This window comes from Tympanuchus pallidicinctus, unplaced genomic scaffold (genome assembly GCF_026119805.1).
Source record: "Tympanuchus pallidicinctus isolate F22 unplaced genomic scaffold, pur_lepc_1.0 scaffold5, whole genome shotgun sequence".
Classification (NCBI taxonomy): domain Eukaryota; kingdom Metazoa; phylum Chordata; class Aves; order Galliformes; family Phasianidae; genus Tympanuchus; species Tympanuchus pallidicinctus.
In genome coordinates this window covers 34554283-34579939 of record NW_026294769.1, presented here as the reverse complement: position 1 = coordinate 34579939, position 25657 = coordinate 34554283, and the positions used below count along the sequence as shown (strand labels likewise).

The following is a 25657-nucleotide window of genomic DNA, read 5'->3' as shown; positions in this document are numbered from 1 at the left end:
CTGCATTGCAAAGTCTCGAAACTGAAAGACAAATCTGACAATATGCTAATCTTCCAATAAAAAAAGAAGTGACTTCTGAACCCTTATCTGTTGAAGAGCTGACAGTGAAGTTCAGAGACGGTTGTCTAACCAGACAAAACAATAGAGAAAATATGCCTTCAAACAAGATCATAAATCTTGAACAGTGCAGGGGAACAAATGGAAAGGGAACGTTTTGCCACTAACACCATGTAGGAGCCTCACTTTCTCTCTCTACCCTCCGCCCATTCAGGCTCACCCTGGTTGCTAGAAAGGAGAACACATCTCATCAGAGCAATAATATAAATACTGGGGGGTGGAGGGGGCAATATATGGGGTAGTGAAATTAGACATTATTTCCATCACATCCGAGGTGGGGGGGGGAGCAGAAAAACAAACCAAACCCTGTGCAACCTGAGTACAACAGCCTGCCCCCCCAGCAGCAGCACACACACACACACACACACACACAAAAAGTTTGCATATTGCACAGGGTACTTGAAGATCATAAATCTATGCATGAGAAAGATGTAGTGGAAATTTTTGGGGGGATTAGAGTTTATTTTTGTCATCTCTGTGAGACAGCTACTCATTCATCCAGATCACAGCTAAGAAAAAAGCTGGTCACAGAAATTAGCAGTTTCAGCTCAGCAGCAAAGTCGCCAGCCTGTGAAGGCAGAGAGAAATTGACTAATTAGCAATGCGCACTAAAACTTGACGGTTCTTTATAGAGAGAGAGAAGAGAGAGGGAGAGCGGGAGGGAGGGAAGCAGCGAGGGGGGGGGGGGCCTCGCTTTTTCCCCTTCTTTCTTCCAAAGATGTTTGAAATCGCAGTCATTTACGCTCGACAATTTTTACAATAGCCTTGAGCCATAATTTTGCGAGTCTCTCCAGCATCCATCCCCCTGTATGGTCTCTCTCCACTGGCCATGCACGACCGTTTCTCTCCCCAACCGTGGATTTCCTATTACTCTCGTTACGACTCACTGAGCCCCAGGCCCAAGGATAATGATGTGTTGTTTCTTGGTAGCATAATTTGTCACACGTACATTTTTTCTTCTTCTTCTCTTGCAGAAAGCTCTGCGCTCTCTCTCTCTCTCTTTCTCTCTCTCCCCTTCTCTCTCTCTCGTACATTTTCTTGCTGTTGCTAATTCATGGTGATCAAATGATGTACGACAAAATAAATTGTAAAGAGTGACTGCTCCGAGTTGGAAACCAGAAGGTTTTTTTTTTTCTTTCTTTCTTTTCTCTCCCTCTTTTTTTTTTTTCTTTTCTATTTTTTTTTTATTTTTTTTTTTATTATTTTTTTTTTTTGAAGGAGCGAGCAAACCTTTAAAAAGGAAGGACAATTGATTTTTTTGGGGGGAGCTTAAGTGAACCTTTACTTTGGCAGCCGGTCGTGGAGCAGGTAAGTTTCTGGCCTTGTGCCTCCCCGTCTCGGCGCATTTTCTCCGTCTCCCGATGTGTTTGTTGCCGGGGTGTGTGTGTGTGTGTGTGTGTCTGTGTGTGTGCTGGAAGTGTGCGCGGGGAGGGGGGGGGCAGTTGTGTAACAAACGCGTTGGCAGAATAAACTCCGGTTGCAAGAAATGGGCAAAACGAGGAAGAAAGAAGGGGAGGGCGAAAGAGGAGGAGTGTGTGTGTGTGTCTATGTATGTGCGTGTGTGCATGTATGTCTGTGTGTGCGCTGGGGAGGGGGGACTGACCGGGTCCGCTTAAAGGGAGAGGCTCCGGGAGCTTTCCGGAGCCGGCAGCGGGGCTGCGCGGTGCCGGGCAGGGGCAGAGCCGAGGGGAGCCCCGGCTGCGCCGATCGATGGGGCGGGGGGGGGCAGGCGGGCACGGGCAGCCCGGCGCTGGCGGGGAGCGAGCGAGCGCGCTGCAATGGCAGGAACGGGGTTCGGCGGGATCCCGCTGAGGAGGAGGAGGAGGAGGAGGAAGAGGAAGAGCGGGATGCGGCCGGCGCGAGTCGGTGGCTGCGCAGTCCCCGCAGGTGCGGTCACGGCTCGGGGCTGCGGGGAGCGGGGCCCCCCCGTGCTTCCCCCAACTTGAACTTCCCGTAGTTACCGGAGTTACGGCGGCGGCCGGCGGGCAGGACGGGCGGGAGGCCTCGCGCCGGCCCGGGGCTGCAGTCTTCTCTTCCTCCTCTTTCCACGGGGCGCGGAGCACCGCAGCTCCCGGCTGGAGCGGAGCGGGGGCTCGGCCCGGGGATGGAGCGGCTCCGGGCGCTGCGGAGTTGCCGGGGCGGGGGGGCGGCGGGGCTGCCCGCCTTCCCGGCGGAGTTCCGGCCACTTGGTAGTTACTCCTGGCACAGAGAGAAGCCCGGGGGAGTGTTGGGGGGAGGGGGGGGCTGTGCTGTGTGTGTGTGTTGCGTTTGGGCTTTTGGTGGTGGTGGTTTTTTGTTGCTTTTTTTTTTTTTTTTTTTTTTTTTTTTTTTGGCGGAGGAAGGGGGGGGGGTTTCAGCTTTGAAAACGTTACGCTTCCTCGCTCCTCCCCTGGAGAGCAGCCCGGCGTGCAGGGAGGAGGGAGGAGAAAAGGGTGCTGTGTGCGTGTGTATGGAGCACGGGGGCAGCCCCCAGCCCGACCCCCCTGCAGCCCTCCCAAGTTGCTGCTGCCCGCCCGCCGCCGTGCGTCCCGCAGGCCTCTAAAGCTGTTTGTTGTTGTGTTCCCCCCGCCCCGACCCCCTCCCCACCCCTCTCCTCCCCACCCTCTGCCCAGGTCGGAGGAGGGTTTAAAGGCAGGTGCGCCCGAGGCCGCTCGCCATGTCCAGATCCGGGGACAGGACCTCCACCTTCGACCCCAGCCACAGCGACAACCTGCTGCACGGCCTCAACCTGCTGTGGAGGAAGCAGCTCTTCTGCGACGTCACCCTGACGGCCCAGGGCCAGCAGTTCCACTGCCACAAGGCTGTGCTGGCCTCCTGCTCCCAATACTTCCGATCCCTCTTTTCCAGCGGCGGCGGCCACCCCCACGCCCTGGGGCTGGGGCCCGGCGCCCAGGACGGGCTCGGGGGAGCCCCCCCGAAGGAGCCGCCGCCGCCGCCGCAGGAGGAGCCGGGCACGCCGTCCTCCTCCCCCGAGGACAAGCTGCTGGCCAGCCCGCGGGCCATCAACAACCTGGTGCTGCAGGGCTGCTCGTCCATCGGGCTGCGCCTGGTGCTAGAGTACCTCTACACGGCTAACGTCACCCTCTCGCTGGACACGGTGGAGGAGGTGCTGTCGGTCAGCAAGATTCTGCACATCCCGCAGGTCACCAAGCTGTGCGTGCAGTTCCTCAACGACCAGATCTCGGTGCAGAACTACAAGCAGGTGTGCAAGATCGCCGCGCTGCACGGCCTGGAGGAGACCAAGAAGCTGGCCAACAAGTACCTGGTGGAAGACGTGCTGCTGCTCAACTTCGAGGAGATGCGCGCCCTGCTCGACTCGCTGCCCCCCCCCGTCGAGTCGGAGCTGGCCCTCTTCCAGATGTCCGTGCTCTGGCTGGAGCACGACCGGGAGACCCGCATGCAGTACGCTCCGGACCTGATGAAGCGCCTCCGCTTCGCCCTCATCCCGGCGCCGGAGCTGGTGGAGCGGGTGCAGTCGGTAGATTTCATGCGCACCGACCCCGTGTGCCAAAAGCTGCTGCTGGACGCCATGAACTACCACCTGATGCCCTTCAGGCAGCACTGCCGGCAGAGCCTGGCCAGCAGGTGAGGGGGCCGGGCCCGAGGGGGTCCCCGCGGGGCGCGAGGCGGTGCCGGGCCGGGAGAGGCCTCCCGGCTGCGGGTTTCCCGGCGGGACGGGGCTGCGGGCCGTGGCGCGACCCCTCCCCGCTGGGTCTCCCGCTGGAGGAGCTGCCGTCGTGCTGAAGCTGTGGGGCCGGAGTGTGAGCGTGGGGTCACGCGGTGGCAGCCTGCTGTAATGACTCGCTCTGGGCCACAAGTTGGATTGTGTATCCGGTTTTTAGCAAGGAGGTGAATCTTCAGAGCGTAACAACACCCAGCCCTAAATCTGGCGAATTACTTTTATAATTTAGCGTTGTTCTTGCACACCTCGATACTGGTGATGCTAAGGTGATTTCCACACTGCGCCTGCAAACTTGCGCCTTCACCCTCTCTGTAGGTGTGACATGATGGTTATGTTCTTTGAATAATGCGATGAATCACAATGCCAAAGGTTGACAATGTGAGGTCGGTTTTGGGAACTGGAAGCACAGCACGGAGTTTAATGAAGAGTAAATACACCGGAAATGAAAGGCTGTTTTGTCTTTCCTTTTGAAATGTGTTCAGACCTGATCTCATTCAAAACCAGGAAGATAATGCCTTCCTCCAGGTACAGTGACACAGTAGTGCAGGAATCGGAGCACACTGGTTGTATTATGCAGCCTTCTAACTAAGAGGCTAGTTAATGACTTAACAGTAGCAAGAAGAAATAATACATTGCTAAATACTTCAGAAAAAAAGTGCAGAGGGTTCTTTTTATCTCTGAGAGGTACCCTGGTGATTTGAGTTCAGGAATGCTCGCCTTCTCTCATTACTCTGCTAGCTGCTCTGTTAGTGTTTTGTGGTGCTCATCACCTTGCTGTCTGATCGATCTCACTCCTAAACCCCCACAACTAAAGGCAAACACCAGCGTTTTGCAGGGCAGAGTGATTCTGAGAGGCTGCTGTTCCAGCTGCTGTGTCTCTTCTGCATTTCAATATTCAGAGCCGCTGACTTTCAGAATGCAAACCCAGCACGGAGTTGTGAGTTAGCCGCTGTGTGCCGCCTGGGGCATGCTGGGGCTCATGTCCTGGCGGATTGCTGCGATACCAGCTGCTTGGTTCAGTGCAGATACCTTCCAGCTTCACTGGTCCATGTCATTTGAAGGATATGTAGTGGTGTTCTGACCACTGAATGCTTACAAGTGTCATGGATGCTGCAAGCATCTGATACTCCTGGTGCTGGAGGCTGGCTTGTCACGTAAACGGGAGCGTGCACTAAAGGATCCTACTTTAGACCTAGATTAGATTCAAAGTTGCACTCAATGGCTTATGGGGGGAAGGGAGTTTAAACACCATTGTTATTTCTGTAAGAGATCAACATAGATGTGCAAGTGGTAGAATTTAAGATCCCTTTAACTGTAATGGGGCAACACAATGTCACCTATCCAACTTCAGCATGTCTTTAATGGAAGTGCTATTACTGGCTTCTGTTTGGGTTCTTTGGCGTTGTTGAAATTGGAGTGAAAATATTGAAATTTCTGTTCTTTGTGAGCAGGCATCAGAACTTAGTCAGAATACTGGAGATGCTGAAATGCTCTGTGTGATAGGGAATACAACAGGTACATTTTAGTTTGGGTCTGGGTTATAATCTTGGAACTTTATAAAGATCATGAAGGCCTGTTATTTGAATCTTATTCATGCTTAGATTTCATCAGTGTCTAGATGTAGAAGTGCCTTCTCAAACATGAATGAGGAAACAAAAAACATTACCAGCACTATAGAAATTTCCAAACTTGGGTTTTGTGTCACCCATAGCATCTCCATAGCTGCAATTCTAACAGGTTGGCATTCAGGAAAATTTTTGTTTCAAGGAAGAAAATCCTCAGAAAGCCTCTTAAGTTACTAATTTGCTGAAAGAGATCTTAAAAGTAACCGAGCAGTTAAGTATGTGTGCAAATAGATAAAGTCCTTCTCAGTGTAATAATTTTTAGCCCAGATTACCTTTTCTGTGAGCAATGGTGACCTTGGTAATTTAGAATTTAAAGTTTAATGAAAGGTCATTCACAAAAGGCTCACATGTCTTTAGGAAGAGATTAATTGTTCCTCTTGTGCAGCATAATATATATTGTGTGATATACCACGTGCTAGTGAGAAGTGCAGCAGCACAGAGCCACAGTCACCTGCTTACAGCCCTTGGAAGGAATTTGGAGAAGTCCTGGAATAATCACACTCAGAATCATAATTTGCCAATAACTTTTCTGCTTTTTTAAAAACAGTAATTTTTTGTAATGTGCTGCATTGTAAGAAGTACGTGTACATATACACACACTACCATTTTGGAATTTAGCCTACTTATATTTCTCAAGCAAAGTAAGCATAATGGAGAGCACACAAGGTTTTGCTGCTGTCAAGCAATTTTGGGTCACAATCCAGTGTGTGCACTATGAGCAGAGCTACTGGTAGACGTGGTGCTACCAGGGCAGATCCTGCAGTGCTGGCAGTGCCTGGGCTGGGAGGTCCTCATTTGTCTTCTGCGCCACATGGGCAAGGCTGTGCCAAGATGGGGAAAGGGTATTTACCTGCAGGGAGAGCACTTTCATTTTTTTTTTTCCTGAAGATTCCTGAGAGAAGTTAAATGCTTGAATGTCCCCATGCATTCTTGTAAAATTATTTTTCAAAGTACAGCAGCTAAATGATTGCTGTCTAAAAAGTTGAGAAATAACATTCCCAACTTATGAACACGCTTGAGTTTAGGCTGTTATCACGGGAGGTGGATATGTCAGCTCACATTTAATCAGGCACCCCACTGTGCACAAGTTCTACTTGTTTGTCTTGCTTCCATGTCTTTCACCTAATGTGGGTCTCAGTGTATGAGCTGCTACCCCTGCTTCTCAAGACATGGTCAGCTTTGACATCACCTGAAGACATTCCACACAGAATTGTGGATTGGGCCTGTTAGGATGACCCCAAACATTAGACTTAAACGATTTTGGCCATGCCTGCAAGAGACTGTAACTTTGTTGTTGAGACTTGTAACTGTGCTGTTATGTTTTCTGGAGGTCCGAGAAGAAAATACGTTTCGGTAGAAGAATGTTCATCTTCAGGTTTTTTATTTGACTCTTGGGACTTCGCTGGAGTATTATCACAGATTAAAATGTTTGTGGTTTATTGTGTAATGAATGTATTTTATATAACACCTGGTATATGTGTTTTCAATTTTTAGAAAGTTCTGGGTTAGAGCATTACTGAGTTGCTGGAAAGAATTTCACTTTTGAAGATGAGCGAGCTAGTGAAAATTACTGCTTCAGTATTTACTTGCAACAACGAAAATGGTCAAAAACATCTCTCTGCTGTGTAGTGCCAAATTTTTACCTTTGATTTTGTTTGTGCTAATGCATAACACAGCTGCAGAGAAAAGATGGAGAAATATAGGTTACTTAGATGACAAGGCTTATCATGAAATCTTTCACATAAACATTTTTGCTTTCTTATAGAACATTGTGATGATGCTATGGTTTTGCTCGCCTTTAACTATTTACAATAATTTGTTTCAGACAGATGTGATAAGGTGCAGAGAGTGGGGAGAGGCAGCACAGTACAGCCTCGGAGTTGTTTATCAGTGACAGAACACACACAACCCTTGTTAAAAATCAATAGGAATTTGGGCTGATCAGCTCCTTTCCGGATTTGCAGGCAGTGAGAGGTCTGCATGGCTGTATCAGGTAACTGGAGGAGAGTGAGGAAAGTAGAGCTGAGTGAGAGAGAAAATGCAAGAAAAGAAAGGAATTAAGATACCCTGAGGGAGAAATGGGACCTAAGTCATGGAAGCAAGAAAGTGCACGTGAGGAAGTGAAAGGGGGAGAGAAGTACGGTTTTGAAAGAAGAAGAGAGAAAGAATAGGGTACCAAACAGGAAAATAGGAAAACAGGCAAGCAGAGAGAGAGGGGAAAAAAGGCAAATCAAGAGAAGAGAGTGATTGAAACAAAACAAATAAAACTAATTCTTGGCAGAAACAGCATCTGTTGTCAATAACAACTGAGCATTTCAGTTGCTGGAAAACCTGTTTTAGATGTGCGGGAGGAAACGAGGATAAGGATAAACCAACTGACCTGAGATGGAGCAAGTCCTAGGCAGAAAATACGTAATTAGAGACTGAAATTAAAAGGAGGAAAATAAAAAGACAAAGAGATAAGAAGGCTAAGCTTGACTGTACTGTCTGTTTTCTGGGTTCAGTGAAGTTCCAGAATGTACAGACCCAGCTGTTTTCTTATACTTTTGTTCCCTGAGTTACTGGACCTTCGAGAGATTAGAAGTGTGAATTCTGATCCAGCTGAAGCTGATAATAGGGTTTTCTCTTTTTCTTTAGTTTCAGCAGAGAGAGGGTGTAATCCAGACTGTTCTGTATTTTGTAATATTAGTGAAAATGTCAGGAAATTAAAGTGGCAGGGGATTAAAACAGGATGACCAGTTTTCACTCAGTAGAAAGGTAGTAACTGTTGGTGAAGGGGGGTAAAGTAAAGAGCAGCGTCAGACTCTAGCATTTATGTGGAAGATGTACATATCCAGTCTGTATTACTTTCTGCAGAGGAGATTAAAAATGTGGAGAAACTGGCTGTCTCTTGGCAATTAAATAATTTCCTTCTTGAATGCACTATTTGCACATTCTTTTTTACTCCAGCTCAACTTCTTTTCCTGCTAAAATTTTTGTAGCGTCTCACTGGAGGTGTTTGATAGTTGTTGAAAGAAAAGTGCTTTTTTTTTTTTTCTCCACTGACATACATTGTCATGTATGCTAGAAACTAGCCACCTGACTCTGCTTTGACTCACCTTTGTGATTATTACACCAATATTTGGATTTTTAACTAACAGTTGTACTTGTTGTTTATTGTGAATGAGAAATGTTTCAGACTCCAAATTAACATCTGAATAAAAAAATCCTTTTTATGATGAACTTGAATTATTAACGTTTGCATTACAACGTGAACAGAGTGAACACAAGGCTCAGGTTTATTTTGTTGGGCTTTGGATCGGGTCTTATGTGCCTGAATAAATATCAGTAAATTGTTCCTGTGCCAGGACTCTCTCAGCTGAGCTGCAGAACAGAGACTGACACATTAGAGGCTGCAAGGAAGCGAACCACAGAACTGTAGTCAGTTTAATCCTAGTTAGTCTCACCTACTTGCCTTACTTGCCTTGTGTGCATTCATTTGCCTTTGTAGACTGATGCTGAAGTGTAAGCAATGAGATGGTTGAATATCCAAGAAGAGGGAGAACTGAAGCCTAGGTATGGTCAGAGGCAGCACTGTTGTTGTAAAACCACTGCTGTGAGTTAGGACCATCCCTTGGTGCCTTCTTAAAGTTGTGTATGACCTGACCATGAAATCTTCAGTGGCTGTGGGAACACTGGGGAGAGCCATAACCAATAGAATATTTAATGGTGTCTGTTGTGGGCAATCCTCTTTCTGAAAACTGTAGAAGGGGGTGCCAAGTGCCATGTGCACTAGTGTTCTGGTCAGTGGTACCTGGCTGGAGCGAGTGTTGTAAACTGCCAGCCCCTCCTGATTTGCGTCCTCTGGAAGCTCACAGCCCCAGTATCTCCAGCTCCTCGTTGCCCTCACACCACTGCCAGGTAGGACTCCCTCCAGATCCACCTGCCTCCTCCTGAGTGGTGCAGTCTGCTTTTGTTTCTTGAAGAGAGTGAACATGTGAGCACAGATTGCGTTTGTTAAAATTCTTCCAGTAGCATACTGAAGACAGAGTGGTAGAAAATAGAAAACCTGACGTGGTGTTGTTTGTACCCTTCTCCTTGTCTTTGTAGGTAGGTGCATATAGATGTATCTGCCTGTCTAAACTTTTATTCCACTGGAAAAGCCCAGCCCTCTTGTTTTAGAGGGAAAATGAGGTTAATAAAAAAAATAAAAATACAAAGAAATTAAGCCACTCAAACTGAGGACAGAGTGCTGGGAAAAATGGGAGCTTCCTTTAACAAAAGGTGCCTCTTTCAACCATCTATGGCAATCTGTGCAGTTCATTTGCAAATACTATGGATCCCTAAAGGAATGCAGTTGTCCCTCATGAGATCCTGTGCTGATCTTGTCTTAGTTTTGCAAACACAGTCCAGGGCTGTTGTGGAAGGGGAAACACAAGCCACAGATGATGCAGGGAATCCTAAATAAGGACATTGCCTAGCAAACAGTGTCCACTTAGTATGATTTAGGTGTGCCTTCCGCTACTTGACTGCTGTAGGATCAAGGTGAAGAACACACACCTGTCTCTCAGCTGTCTGCACGTCCTCTCTTTTCCTGACACACGTCCTCCTCAAATGGAGAGAGGAGATGAAGGGAGAAGGTCATGCAGACCATGTCTGCATTTAGTCCTTGAAGGCTTAGGTTCTCCTTAGTGGAAGAATATGGAGGTTCTGAATTTGTGACTGCTGACCAGTAAATGAAACAAAGCAGGAATGGTGTAATTATTTCAGTTTATACTCAAAGAGAAATATTAAATCTTTTTGAGCTTGCACTCAAAGAGAATGTGCAGTGAGTTTTGGGGGGTGAGAGAAGTAAGGCGGGCAAGCAGCACAGAATTGAGAGAAATTGTTTTTGCAAAAAGAAACCTCAAGCCAACAAACTTTCAGTTCTGATAAACAGATAATGGGAAAAAGTGCTCATAATCTGTAAAGACACCATTTTAACCTTTCAAATTACTCATTTAAAATAACCAAAGCAGTTTCATGATTAGGACAGTTTGTTAATATCCTTTTGCAAAGTATGGTCTGAAAAGATCAAACGTTCAAGTTAATTGGATTCCTGATTAAAAATTTGGGGCTGTCCTCCACTGCTCTGTAAACTTCTCTTTCTGTTGTTGGTTTTTTTGCTCTCCTGCCTGGTATTACAGATGCATCAATCCACCTACCAACTTACCCAGCTACTAAAGAAATTAGCTTTATGAGAAGAGAAAATCCATTATTAGATACTTTCTGGCATTGCTTTTCATATTTGTTGGCTTCCTTAAATTTTCTTTAAAGACTGTCGTGCCTGGTACCATTACTAGTCGACTGTTCTTGCCGTATTCTTGGAAAGCAGACAATGAACTTTGAGCAAATGTTACCAGCTGCCAAGTTCAGTGGAAACGGCTTACACTGAAGCTGGAAGCAAACATAGGTTGATGCTGCAGTAGATTCCTCTGATCTTTCCCTGACTGCTGCCTTCTTTTAGAAAAATGAAGTGGGAAAGGTAACCAGTCACGGTTTATGTGAGGCAGCAGCAGGTTCTGTTTCTCAACAGCTTCTAACGAAAAGGAAGCTCAGCTGGAGAGAGCACAGCCTCTGGTGCGGAGACCTCCTGTAGTCATAGATGTCTGATATAGAATCAAAAAAAGAAAGACTTCTGACTTTTCACAGTGTGTGTGTCAGTAAGGAGAGCTGATTGAAATTTTCTAAGAGGAAAAATGCAGACTTGACCACCCTGCAGCATTCTCTAAACATTTCATTTTACTGCTTCTGTCCAAGACAAAGAAGAAAAGGAAAGAAAAGGAGATGAGGAAAACAAATTTCAGCAGCATTTAGATTTGACATTTTCTTCGTGTTTTTTTTTTTTTTTTTTTTAGTATTCAGGATGAAGGAAGTGTAGGATTATTCAAACTGCCAGCAATATGGTAAATTGGTTGTTTGCAGAGTTTTGCCAATAGGGTTTATGACACAGGAGATTTTTTTGACTGTGAATATAAGATTTGCTATTAACATTGCTGTGATTCAGATAGATCCCTTACAATGCTTCAGGTATTCACTGAGTTGCTAATAAGGTTATCTTCAGCATTCAGATCTCAGTAAATGTAAAGTTGTGTTCAGATGATCCGTTTGTATGGGTATTATTGTTATAGGAAGTGCACAAAGCTATTAGACCTGCAGTTTTGTAATAGGCTTCCACAGAAAAATATTTGGTTGCAACATAACTGGTGCAAAAGAGATGACACCTTTGATTAAGGAAATTTTCAGGGAGATGAGCTCATCACAGAGACAGCACATTTATTAAAGCCTATATCAAGCTATAAGGTACAGCAGTGTTGTGTAGAGATAAAGCAACCTTGACAAAACTCCACTTAGAAACGCTGCTGAGAAACTTTGTGAAGAAGTGGTACCAGTCTCTTCTCAATACAAGGAATAGGCTGGACACAGGGAGACAAAGCACATTCCTGTGCGTTCCTCCCAAAGACAAGCTGATGATAGGTGCCACTCTTCCAGGATAGTGGTCCACTCCTAAGACATCCACTCAGAGGGTTTTATCCCCAGAGGAAAAAGCATTCATTTTAAATATCCTCCAGCTAAAAATATTTCATAGCTCTTTGAGGTTTACTTATTCTAAATGAGTAGCAGCAATGGGTTTGGATTTGTAAAGAGAAGATGGGGTATTCAGAGCTCCAAACATATTTTAAATTATAGAAAAGAAACTTTTTAGCAACTGTAGGTATAAAGCATTCAAAGAAAACCCCAACTTGTCAGGTGTATGGGAACTGCGGAATCACAGCCTGAACCTCTGATTGATCACCTGAGGCGAGCCATGAGTCAGCCACGGGAGCATAGCTGAAGGCAATTCACCTGTGCTGCTGGAAGGGTTGGAGCCTGGCTGCACCTCTCCTAGATCCATTTAAGAGCTGGCTACCAGTGGGAAAGGAATCCCTCCTCTAGAGTTTCGTAGTGAGCTGAGGATATGGGTAAGCGTTCTATCTATTCTGTTTTGGTATAATAACTGCATAGCCAAACTCTCTGGTATATTTCGTAACTATAACATCTGTACGTTCATTGATTATACATCAGGTCAATGTGCAACAGTTACATGTGGCCTGTCAGACAGAAAGTTCCCCCACTTGTGAGCTTTTGCTTTTTAAATGGAGGCAGAAATGAAAAATTGCTGTTGAAGCAACCACTGACTCTTCTTCTTTCTAGTGCCATTATTTTTTTAAGTAAAATACATTGGGGGAAAAAAAAGAAGAGTAGATTCAGAGAGGGGGAAAAAAAATAACAGATCTCTCTCTGTGTCCACGGCACAGCCTGTCACTGGTCAGCAGGACTGTGCCTTGACTGCACAGCATGGAGAAAAAGTGAGGGAGCAGCTGTATTTTGGGCACCACTGAAGATATTTAGTGAATGTCACTGTGAGCTCTGCTGTAATGAGAGTGTGTACTGTGGGCTTTTTTGTTATGCAGGCTTTATAAAGTGAGTGAGGAGATGAAAATGAGAATCTTTGTGATACTAGTGAATGGTCAGACTGATTTTTAGGCTTATGATTTTACTGGGAAATTTTTTGTTGTTCTTTTGGGTGGATCTCCAGCAGAATGTGTGAATAGAACAGCAAGAAAAGTCAATTCATAAAGAAACGTATGTTCAGTGTATTTGTGAACATTGTTTGAATCTAAGAACTAAACCATTTCTTGGTCACAATTTGTGAAGAGATTGAGGAAGTCCTCAGTATGCTTTGGGTTCTGACAAATCTGAAATATTCATTTAGATTTGTACATTGCCCACAAGATTGATATTCCTGTCAGTTTAGAGTTGTGGCAGAGCTGCTGCCTGCAGGACTTGATATGATGATGGGGAGAGTGTAGGTCCTTCTCCTGGCAGTACTTGCAGGGCTGGGAAGAGATTCTGGATACCTGTCACCTACAGGTTGCAGTCTTCATTAGTTTATTGATGTGCTGCCATAGCCTCACAACACTTTTCTGTCCAAAGTAAAGCTTGGATTTGTGTATTATGGCTTTCATCAAGTTCATAGTTAAATTCCTGGTTAATGATATTTTTCCCACTGTTAACAACCATGTGTTGCTAATCATGACTGTCATTGCAGTCAGCTGTGGAAGCCAAACTGTATCAAAATAAGCAGTTTTCATAAGATGTTGCACTGAAATGCCTATCCAGAATTGGGAAAGGGAATTGCTAAAGATCTCATAATATGTTCTGTGACGACAAAACAGATTCTTCAGCCATGGGTAGATGCATGTCTGCATCATCAGTTCAAGTTCGCAGTCAGCAATTGGATTCTCCCTTTTATTTTTGTTGGACCCAAAAGTCCTTCTGAGGCCTCTTTGGAAGAAAAATGTGGAGCACCATTCTGGTTTCTGAAGGTTAAATCAAGTTGTTAGTGTTAAAAGAAAGGTCTGTATCTGAACTGCTAACCGATACAGATTATTTGTGTATGCTTTTTCTGGGATTCTTACTACTTGTTGCTTTGGTTGTGTTACAGTGTATCAGTCTCTATTTTCTCAAATCTGTGGGTGTTCCTGAGCTTTATCATCCATTCATGTGCTCTAGCTAAATCTGAGCTGGTCTTTTGCCTGCTGTGTTTGAGCCTCAGTTTGGTGAGAAGACATCTGAGGTTTAGTTTGGCTCTGCTGCAAGTCAGGTCAGAGCTCAAGCAGGAGTGAGGCATTGCACATGTACCACAAGTTTCCTGGTCTGAAGAGCCACCTGACTCCTTCTGTACTCAAATAGGAGTGACAGTGACTGTAAGAGAATGAATGGTCCAGGGTTTTGGTGCTGTTGTAGCCTTGAGTTCTGAAAGTGGAATTGGAACAGCTTTTTTTTTTTTTTTTTTTTTTTTTTCTCCCCATGGATTGCCATTATCACCTTTATGTCCAAGATGCAGTTTTCTTTCTGATGTAACACTATACAGACTTTCTGAAGAAACACAGGATTGTCGTTCTTTGCTTTATTCTCTTGCGTTCTCTTCTCTGTGCATTCACCAATGCAGAAAGTGAAGCTTTACTGCATTGTTTAAAAACTGAAGGAATCTGGAGCAAATCTGTTGATGAAGCTTATTTTCTTTCCTGTCTTTGTCGAATGAACTTCTATTAAGTGTCAAGATGGGGAAAATACAGCAGTGCAAGATTGATGGATAAGCTAATTAAAAAAAAAAAAAAAAAAGACAAGAAAAATATTTCCTATTAATGTGTTTTCCATTAATATGAGGCTATCGTGGTTGCAAAGGAGTTTTGGGTGTATGTGGCTGTAAGGGTTATTGAGATCTCTCACTGTCTTTTCTGCTGATTATTCATAAGGTGATAAATTCTTCTGAGCTCAGTGTTTTGCTCAGTATGCTCGCAGTTAAACTGTAGAATAAGCACCCTGAATTTCAGAGCTGATGCACATCTGCAGCCTTGGAGGTCAGTAGCATTTAAGTATGTGATAGGTATTCAACAGTTCTGACAGTGAAACCATTTATGAGATCTCAAATTCAGCATCATTAGGTTTTCTGTGCCTAAATGAAACAACACATGTTGACTTTAAAATATACTTTGATTTACAGTCTTGTAATTACACAAAATAAGTTTCAGGCCACATAGAGTACCCAGAATCTTAATTAAGGTGAATTGTTTTAAAACCTTTGCAGAACAGAAACTGCGAAGTGTTTGCAGAATGATAACAGCACATGTATATGTATCAGTGAGAACCAGAGTTCTGCATTGTTGGTATAGGAAATGCTTTTGGGATAAGATATTGATAATTTTATGTCAGCTTTTTGTGTGACATTGGCCTGCTGGTTCATGGCAAGCATTATTCTAGCTTTCCTGACCAAGGCCTGCTACTGTTTATTGAACACGAGATGCTTGTAGTAGCATTGCTAGTGACACTGTAAACTGCAGAATGTGACTGAGAAGTATATTACACTGTGAAATAAGAACTATGAAGAGTGTTTCACACAGAATACCAGGTGTTACTCATGATATTACTGAGTTATCTAAATAGCAAATGCATAATAATGCAGGGAGAGGAGAATCTTTGTCTTATATATATTTTTTTATTTTTTCATTCATCTTAGTGTTTTACTGAATTACATTATTAAGATTTAGAAAAGGCTTCTATATATGCAGTGATCATTTCCAGATGTTTCATATTTTAGTATATGTGGTGAGATGTATGAGAAAGTTTTAACAGAGCTGCTCAGTATGATACCTAACACAGATCTAATGTAATGTAATGGAGCTAAGAAAAAAAAATTTTTTTTTTGAACTCTGAATGTTGGGATTCACACCAGAATTTAAAGAGCAGAACTAGTTTCAAGTAAACAGAATTGACTCTGAGAAAACATCTCTTTAAAAGCATACATATCTTCAGTCACTGTATTATCTTTACACTAGAAAAGCTCTCTAGACTGGTTAGTTAGATATTGTATGATCTTGAGTGAGGTAACCCATGTCTTGGTAGTCAAATGAGAATTCATTTTGCTTTTGATGGAGACTATGCTTGCTATTAAATACATATTAAACTTCAACAAAAGGTTGCTGTTCATACTGCTTCCTATATTAAGTATGTAAGAAAATTAGATGTTTTTAGAAATTCCCAGGTAACAGTTCCACTTCTTCTCAGGATATAGCAAATACTCAGATTGTTTAGCTGGAAAAGTAATGTTAAGGATAGTTGCAGCTGCCAAAGTCTGGAAACTCTGAGTTACATCTGACATTTCATTCTTCACCTTAGCTATTGAGCCTTGGCCATTCATTGGTTTTTCACAGTGCTTTGGAGTTAGAAGGGAGTTTCACAGATGAAAGATGAAAATCAAAATAAACTCCTTTATCAAGTAAACCTTGCAAGGGCATTCTGTATTTTAGAATACACAGGGAGTTGATTGTGATATAACATACAACACGAGGGGGTTGGAATAAACAATTTATTCTCTATTGTTAGGGATGGCCATGCATAACTGACTTATGGCTCTGGTTTGCTCCGCCACTTGTTACATGTGTAGTCATCCCTAACTCGTACCAAAAATAGTTTATCACGCTCCTGCATTGCATAGTTTTTATCAAATGTTCTCTCATTAAAAACCTTACTGGGAGATTGAACATTTCAAGACGCTGGCAAATGTTTATGAAAGCTTTCCCCAGAGCTTGGTCTCAGTGAGTTGAGTCTGTGCTGACAGCAATCACGAGATGGCTCCTGATAGACATAGTCTAGTGGGCAGGTAACAATCATCATCTGACAGTAAATAGCAGGTTTAGTGCCAAGGTCAAAGGCTGGCTGCTCAGAAAGCCTGTAGGCTGTGGGGGCTGTCTGGAGCTGTGAGCATGGTGTGGTGTGGGGCAGCTGTGGTGTCACTGCCCACACTGTGCAGTGCCTGTTCACACCAGGAGGGCGACTGTTTTCCTGCTGGTAATTCAAGACCTTCCATGAGCCCTCAATTCCTTGAAAAACAAGCAAGGCCATCTGCCAGAGAATTCCCTGGCCATCACTGTGACAGAGGAATCAACATCTGTAGTCATCCTCTTCGTAGCCATTTGAAGGGTTTCTTTTGTAAGTATCTGAATCAGGTATTCATGCTTGTGCTCCCTTCCTGAATGAAGTTTGGGGCTGTGAAGCTGGAGGCTCTGAAGTGTAAGTCTTGGGAGAAACAAGTGGCAGAGGGAACTGGGATTGTTCAGCCTGGAGAAAAGGAGGTTCAAGAGAGGTATCTCTGCTCCCTGAAAGTAGATTATGGTGAGGTGGGAGCTGGCTTTTTCTCCCAAGTAGCAGCGATAAAATGAGGGAGAATGGCCTGTTGCAGACAAGGTGGTTCAGGTTGGGCATTAGGAACAATTTCCACTCAGAAAGAGTGGCAAGGCAGTGGCACAGGCTGCCCAGGGAGGTGGTGGAGTCACTGTCCCTGGAGGTGCTGAAGAATGTGCAGATGTGGCACTGAGGGACATGTTTAGGGGGTATGGTGGAATTGATGATTGGGCTAAGTTATCTCAGTGGTCTTTTCCAACTTCAGTGATTTTGTGGTTTTATTTTGGGTGGCTGTGCACATCTAAAGCACAGCTCAAGTCATTTTGCTCATTCTCCTGAAGAGAGGTTGCATTCCTGACACCAATGGGGGTCAGGCTTTCCCCACTGTTTATTTTAGGCCATAACTGAAGGGAATCCACTTACACGTCTCTGTGGCAAAGCATCTTGACTTGGAGTGTTCTGTAGGGCCTGGAGCACCTGGGCACCACTTGCAGGGTTGTGGTGATGGGCTTTGGTCAGCAGCATTCCCCAGCTTGCTTTGCCAGGAGAGTTTACTACAGACCAACGTATTGATTGCTGCAGTGATATTGCTCTGATGGTAATAACATTGGTGTTTTGTAAGGGTGCCTTCCATTAAACACATGGTCCTCCTGCACATTTGTCCACGTTGGTGCAGATATTCCAGGCTACCTCACCTTCCTCCTTAACAGGAACAGTTTAAGCATAGACCTTATTTCATTGTTATCACTCTCTAGCTTAGTATTACCTATGAAAGTTCAATTGTATGTGAAGTGACTGTTAAAGCGCTGAGACTCATCTGGGGGTCTGGGCCCTCCCTCCCCTCTTTGCTTCCAGTTGTGCTAAATCCCTTAATGTTGTGAAGAAAGCGTACATTCATCAGGTAGAGTGTTGGAGGCCAGGGTGCAGATAACCGCTTTTACTGCATATGAGACATTGCAGTCCTGTTCTTAAGAACTGCCAGGCAGATTGGGAATCACGGTCACGGTTAATAGCAGCGAATTGCCAGCAGTTGATGGGTGGGTAGTCACTCCTTTCAGTGGTTGCCCCCTGGGGGAGAAGGTAGAAAAACAGAGGGAGGGAATTAGAGTGACTTTGCACAGTTGAGCAGGTTCATGCCGCTGGATCAGTGGCAAGCATTGGCAGGGCTCCACTCTGGGGAGGCTCACAACAACATCACAGTCTCATTTTTACCAATTGGTGTTGCTATAGCCAGTGGTGCACAGGGGGAGAGCAAGGAGAAGGGGGGAGAGCTGGGGGAGAGGGAAAGCAAGAGCCTGGGCTAAATTAAACAAACAAAAAAATGCTTGTAAGTAGTATTTAACCCATAACCGTTAGCCCAGTGCTGCTAATTGTGCTAAACTATATATCTGAAGTTCAGTGTGTGATTAAAGAGTTGGCTCACAAACTCTCTGCATAACCTTAATTTTTTCAAGGTTCTTTGAGTGTAGAATGGCTTATAATAATGATTTTGACTAATACGATTTTTGACATGCAACTTTAATGCTTAACCTTAGTACAACTCCAGAGCATTTCATGTGTATTCAGCTGTAAAGAGTGATGATTTAAAGGGATAATATAAGAAAAAGGTCGTTCTAGAATGAACCTCTAACAAATTGCATAAAAGAAGCTTATTATTCCATGAGTAGAGAGATATGTAGCTTTTCTGATCATTTTTCTGCTTGGTTCAAAAAATTGTTGAGACATGATTGGGGAAAGAAACACAAAAAATGAAATGGAAAACTGCAAGCAGTGAACATTTTTTGATGGTTATGATTTTGTTGCCACTAAAAATACTCTTCAGTAATGCGGTTGTTCCTCTGTCTTCTTGTTTTGGGTGAAGAATTCGCTCCAATAAGAAAATGCTGTTATTGGTTGGAGGATTGCCTCCTGGACCTGACCGGCTACCCAGCAATTTGGTTCAGTACTATGATGATGAAAAGAAGACATGGAAAATACTGACAAGTAAGTGGTTTATTTTTGTACAGTTGTCTTGATGGGTTTAAAAACATGGTTAATCAAATTAGACACTTTATTGATTTGTTTCTCTTCAGAGATTTGTTTATGTATCACAAGGGGCTTCACAATGGAGCAATAAATTGAGATTGCAGAAGATGCTAATTTTATAATAGGATAGGCCTAAATTAACACTGGCTTAAAATCATTCCAGTAAGTTTTTTTAAGTAAACTTGTAAGTCTTCCATCCTGTGACATGAATGCATGCATATTTATGTAGATGTGAACAAAATCTAGTTTAGGAAAAAAAAATAAGACAATGTTTTAGTCAGCATTCTCACTCAGTTCCCTGGTGAGTCATAGAACTAGAGCACACCCCCAGTTCTCTTCTGCATTTTCATTTCCTTCTTCCAGCTTTATCTGTTGTCCGCAGTCATTAAAGAAAGGTTTCCTTTGTACTGTTCTGCATCCACTGCTGACAGAAACATTGGTGGAATGTGTGAGCTGCAGTAAACAGTGCACGGTGGCTTCTATCACAGAATTCCTCCCCACCTTCTTTTGAAGGTTGGTTGTGTTTTAGAGCATGTATTTTGCCTGGAGCATTGAGGACTTCGGAACTTATTGTTGGTTGCGATTCCCAGTCTAACTTGGTCATGGAATCAAATCATAGCTTCTTGAGTGCAGCAGGCTGTGTGTGCATTAGTCCCCTTGTGGCTAAACTGGCTGCATTGGTCAATAAAACTAAATTTTAACTGTCAAAATTGCCCAAAGCAGTATAGATAAAATAATAAATGAGCAATTTCGATCCATAAATCAAAGACATACTTCTAAAACTGGACAACTGGTAAAACCTGGATTTCCTGATATACATCCTTATTTCAAAATAAAATAACATTTTACAGAATTCTGTTCTTCATCTGTTCAACTTTTTAATGGGATGCACTCATGTTTAAATTATATGCACAGATTAGGATGAAATAGAATAAAAAAGAAAATGACTGTTATGATGCATTGAAACAACGCCTCTGCAAATTGCCTTATCCTATGAACAATTTAGGAACCGTTCTCAAAAAGCTGCAGCATGAAGACTTAGAATTAGGTGCCCTGAATTAATAATTGAAGACATTATTTAAGAATGGAAATTATAAAGGGAAATATGAACTGTATATTGGGGAAGTCTACAGCATCCATGCTAGGGGGTATACGATGCCTCACATTTTTTATAACCGTGGAATAGGGTACAGCTCTGAAAGAAAAAGAAAATTCTAAAAATGGTCAGTGAAAAATAATATTATGTAGGACCAATACATTCTGTATTTTTGAATTTGTTGTGTCTAATCCAATGGTTCACCCTGATATGCAAGAGAGATGCAACCCTCACGTCAAGATCTGAACCCTCCACTGCATTAAATAACTTTATGCTGAATCTCGGATACCTGTAGATATGTAAGATTTTGTAAGAATGAAATTTATTCAGTTCTTGCTTATTTACAATGTGATGCTATCTTCAAAGCTGTAGGAAAATGCACCTGGAGGCAAGATACCTAAATGTTCTGGTTAAAAATATTGACTTGACTTCACAGCTAGTATTTGAATAACAGCCATTTATGGTGGTGTAAAAAGATGTTTGTGAACTATTTTATGTAATTATTATCAAAATAATGTAGGCTTTTCTGGTACAAGTAGTACCAGCTAGTAAACAAAAATCTCATTCCATCCTGTTGGTCTGGGTTTGTGTTTTAGATATGCTGAAGAGAACGCTTATCTTTTCTCACTGAATAAGACTTAACCATAGCAAGAATGGTTCACTAGAGAATATTACTACTTGCCAAATATTAACAATAATTATTTTTGAAAAATTGAAGCAAGCATTTCGAGTAAGCAGATGTTTTATGCCCCTGCATTGTTTTCCAACTTAATATAAAGAGAGTAGGAAGTGGGAACAGATTGGAATAGAGCTTTTGTCTTGTCCACTTGTAAAAATATTGAATGACCCTGGTATAGCATGTGAGTACATGGACTCAATGGTTTTAAAAACTGTTGTTGTGCTGTTCTAGGAAAGACTACAAACTAATCACAGTGTAACATGGTGGTAGTAAAGTGCACTTACGGTGTTGAATAAACATACTGTGATGTTTAGCTGGTACCTGGAAATGTAAGGACGTTGTGCTATCTTTGGTTTTGGTGTACTTTTTGCAATTTAGGAAGTATAGTTTTGTCCACTTTTTATCCTTTTGCTGCTAGCTCTATTCCAATCAACAGTTTTGGAAAATAATTGATCTGTTTGTCCTATTCTAGCTTACAATCAGCAGTGAAGGAGGGGGAGGTTATTTCTGCTTTTTTTTTTTTTTTTTTTTCCCACTTGTTCAAACAGCATTGTTGGTCCTGAGGTTGCAGATTACCCCCTACTCATTAGGGTAAGTGAGGAGCTTGTTCCTGGAGAACAGAGACAGAGGAAAAACCCATGTCCTGCTCTGTGACTTTTAAGTGAAAACAGTGTTAGTCCTTGTATCCGGTACCTCAGGGTGCTTCTATCTCATTATCACCTGAGGTGTATGTAATTTCCTCCTGTAGTAGCAAACATTTCCTCTTCCATCTGCATTACTTGTTTTCTGCCGTCCATGCCGGTGACATTTGGACTTAGGGATACAATCTAGCAAACCTGCTGCTGTGTGCACCCACTGAAGAGGTGATGTGGTCTCCTCTCACCCTGTACTGAAAGGAGCTCCAGAAATTATTCGGTGGGGTCTGTGGACTCATGTGCTGACAGATGCTTGCTTCTTGTGTTTCTTCCTTTCTTTTCTCTTTGGAGTGGCTGTTGGACCTATTCCTTTACTTAGGGTTCTGTATCCTGCCTTGTGCAATGCACAGGGAACACAAAACGCCAGCCATCAGGAACTGCTGCCTCCATGTAAGCCATAGCTCTGTATTTGGAGCCGTGAAGATGGTTACAGGTGGAACAGCACAAGCTATTGAGTATGACAGCTCAGCAGAGTAGCAGTCTCATTTTGTTCCCACTACAAGACTAGATCTATTGGCAGGGGATACTGCCCACCTCTCTCTGCCTGGCTTCCCAAAGCACCAAACGCATCAGTACTAATGGGAGTAATTCTAAAGGAATCAGGAAAACAACTTGCCTTGTTCATAGATCCAGAAGAGGAGGGGAAGCGTGCACCCATTTCCAATTTTTTAATGTCATCATCTATAGGCAAGAATGCTATGGCTCAAGGGATCTGTAGATTTTTCACAGTCTATTATTACTGTGTATATTTCCTGTCTTGTATTTCTTACAGAGTTATTTTTTTCCTGTGTTGGCAACAAAGGTTAGAGACAGAAAAAGAGAAAACAAGTGGCATTTCACAAACATTTTCTGCCACCTAATTTTATGTGATGGGGTCACAGTCCTAACCTGAGATTCATAAGGTGCAGATTTCTGTATAATTTGAAACATTTCTTACTGTATAGTCATGCCTGAGCAAAGTAGAGGATTTTATAGACTGTATGGCCAAGTACAGCAGACAGATCTTTACTGCGTGATTTCTTTCCAGCCTTGCTTACACACACACAACCCCGGTTCATTTTTTAACTGAGTGCTGCCTATGTCATGTAACAGCACCAGGCTGCTACTGGCACTGACACAAACTGAAGCTGATGGGTGTTTGATAATCCTTACAAACAGTGGTGTTCTGCTCTCTGAAGGGTTTTTCATTATTCTATGAGGTTTTACTGTCCTTGTAACTACTTACTGGGTGCAGGACAATCAGGGGTCCCCATAACACAACCTTATGCCTCATTGGCCAGGACCAGCCACCACCACTTCTATTTTAATTATGAGCTACAGCTCTGCCAGGAATCATAGGACTATTTTGGTTGTTCACTTTATCTGCAACACTTAAGATTAATTAAACTTTAAAGATATGAAATAATGTTTTATTTGTTAGAATTATTCTGTAATCAATGCAAGTTTCAAAAAATGAAGCCTGTACAGATTTTCTTTTTTGTGTGTTCAGAATTGCATAGCTTTCCCAAAAACCCTACTGCTAAGGCAATGATGTATTACTTTCACTTTCATTATATGTTTTTAATCAGAGCGTGACTTCACACTAGACAAAGCGATGCTTTATGCATGGTCTCACTTGTTTTTTGCTAAAATCTTTTGACATGATTAATTTTACTTTAATGCTTTTGTCTTGTTGTAATGGTAAAGATGATGGGTATAAACCAGGACAAAAAAATACATGCTTTTCTGTCATAATGCCTCTGAGCATTTAAAAAATATATTAAATGAAAGAAAAAAAAATCACAAGAGACTGATCCAACTGGAATTAAATTTCTTGCTACCTGAACAGAGAATGAAAGAAATAAATGAAAATGATGCAGTCCTTGTTTTATTTTTGGTGGGTTTTTTTTTGTATTTTTTCACAGCAGTGTATCCATCTGTCTGATTAGAAGTGATAAGTAGGAGAGAAAAGGTATCTTACACATTTTGAGGTATACTCTCAACACAGGACTTTCTACCTGTCTAATGCACAAAGGGGTAAATATTAGGAAACATAAATGAATGCTTACAGGGCACTTCCCATCTGTAGTAAGCTGCTGCAGATCTTTCCTTCATATTGGTACTTTGTTTTTTAAGATGATGCTAACTATAACATTCCTTTCCCTCCCTAGATATCTATGTTGTCTGTCTAAACCATGAATAGGAATCAGAAATAATCCCAAATACATTCATGGGCAGTAGTGCATTTATGCTTAGGTATTGCACTTGGTTTGGATTTGAAATCAATGTAAAAGCCAATGCCATTGGCCAATGAAAAGTGTAACATAGACAATATTTTTGGGTAGGGAAGACAAGAAATGCACGAAAGGTCACCAAAGTGAAGAGTTTTACCAGGATAACCAGCACGTCCTTTCTAGTCACCTAGATAGCCTTAATATGATTTTAACTCTCGAATTTCTGTGAACTTCCTGCTCTTTTCTAGGTCTACTTCAGTCTATTGTGTTTGATCAGTCTGGAAGGATAAATAATGAATCAGACACTTTGATATCCTTCTCCATCTCTCTCTTTCATGCCAGCGGCAATCACACAATATCAGGGAGTTGTCCTTGCTTGCTTGCCTGCCTCTGTCTGATGGACACAAGAAGCAGCCAGTAACCTTTCTGTGCTCCTTTGTGAGTGCATCTTCCTTTCCCAGATCAGCTGTGTTTTCATTTTCACGAGGCAACTTCTACTTTGGGTATCTTGGTTAGCATACAGCATATTTTTATTTCTGTCATTCTGACTTCTAAATTTTCCTTTAGTGCTTTTTGTGGCACTGTAGCCTCTTGGGCAGCAGCCCTCCAACTTCAGGAGCAGTGTTCTGAGTGTCAACCTGCACTTAAATGTATTTGGTGGTTCTACAAAACCTTTCAGAAGCACACAGGTATTATTTATTCATTTTTACCAAAAGAAAGTCATGTGAGAAGACAAAATGGTTTGCTTCATGTCAGTGTCAGCATCAGAAAACCTGGGTCAGTCTCTGTCCCAGCCTGCATTTTTTTCTGCTGGCATAGTGGGTATTTCTTTTCTGTTTCTGCTGGCAGTTCTGTGGCACTTAATTGTGTCAGCCTTTCCTGTAAGAACAGTACTCTGTCCTTCCTGGGTAAATTAATAACAAAGCCCTTGCTCCGCTGTTTTCTGAAATGGCTTTGGCACTGCAGTTTGTTGGTGCTTCATGTGCCTTAACCAGTTTTCCCTTTAAAAACAAACAAACAAACAAAAAAAAACAACCAACTCTGCCATATTTTTTCCCAGATTGGTTATCTACAAAAAAGGCATTACAATCTATATGCTTACATCACAAGTTCTTAGGAGAAATTTTCAAAGGCTTTAATGTCAGTTTAAATACTACTGTATGCCTAGCAGATACTGTGGTGTTGGATGTTTTTACTTCTTTTAAGTAATTGAATTCAGTGTAGAACTTTTGCTTTCTAGAAGAATGTTAGTGTGTTAGAAGCAAAGCTTTCCTCCTTCAATTTACCTCTAATCAATTGGTAGATTGAATAAAAGAAGTGGTGCTTGCAAGAAGTGAGTAGAGTCAGATGGACAAGTTAAATCTCTTGACATGTGCCAGTTATAGTTTCTTTTTCATCACTTGTGAGAACAGTACATACTTATGTTAATCAAAAATGTTTCTTGATGAACAGCTCTTGGCAGCCCTGATAAATTTCTTCTCTTACTTCATTTATCCAGCAGTCTAGAATGCTGCAGTTTCTGCTTTAGTGCTGTATCAAGGATGGTTTCACCACTGCATTGAAAAGCTTGAGCAAGTATTAGTGTATTACTAGGGCAGAAGTCTTGATATTACCTACTAAGCAAATTCAGTAATTGTAATAGGTATATGTGGAAGTTGTGCAAGTATGTATACACACATCCACATGCTCCTATTTATTCTCTTTCTTAGGCAAGCACTCTGGTCGCATTAAAAACTAATTTCAAACATAAATTTCATCTGTATTTCTTATCCTTACGTTT

The 25657-nt window shown here is 42.7% G+C and overlaps 1 protein-coding gene and 1 long non-coding RNA gene across 2 annotated transcripts in view; one reads left to right on the top strand and one right to left on the bottom strand.

The window, feature by feature from the left end:
• Positions 1 to 558: 558 nt before the first annotated feature.
• LOC128091044 (uncharacterized) lies at positions 559 to 1508 on the bottom strand. Its single transcript, XR_008211200.1, has 2 exons — positions 1403 to 1508; positions 559 to 685 (listed from the first exon to the last, which is right to left on the bottom strand). It is a non-coding gene; the product is annotated as an uncharacterized LOC128091044 (long non-coding RNA).
• Positions 1509 to 1881: 373 nt separating this feature from the next.
• The window catches only part of KLHL14 (kelch like family member 14), a 62358-nt gene continuing 38582 nt past the window's right edge, over positions 1882 to 25657 (top strand). The window contains exons 1-3 of the mRNA XM_052703937.1: positions 1882 to 2004; positions 2730 to 3702; positions 19031 to 19152. Of these exons, the coding sequence (XP_052559897.1) occupies positions 2774 to 3702; positions 19031 to 19152 (1051 nt within the window). The 5' untranslated portion in view covers positions 1882 to 2004; positions 2730 to 2773. The remainder of the gene's footprint in view (positions 2005 to 2729; positions 3703 to 19030; positions 19153 to 25657) is intronic.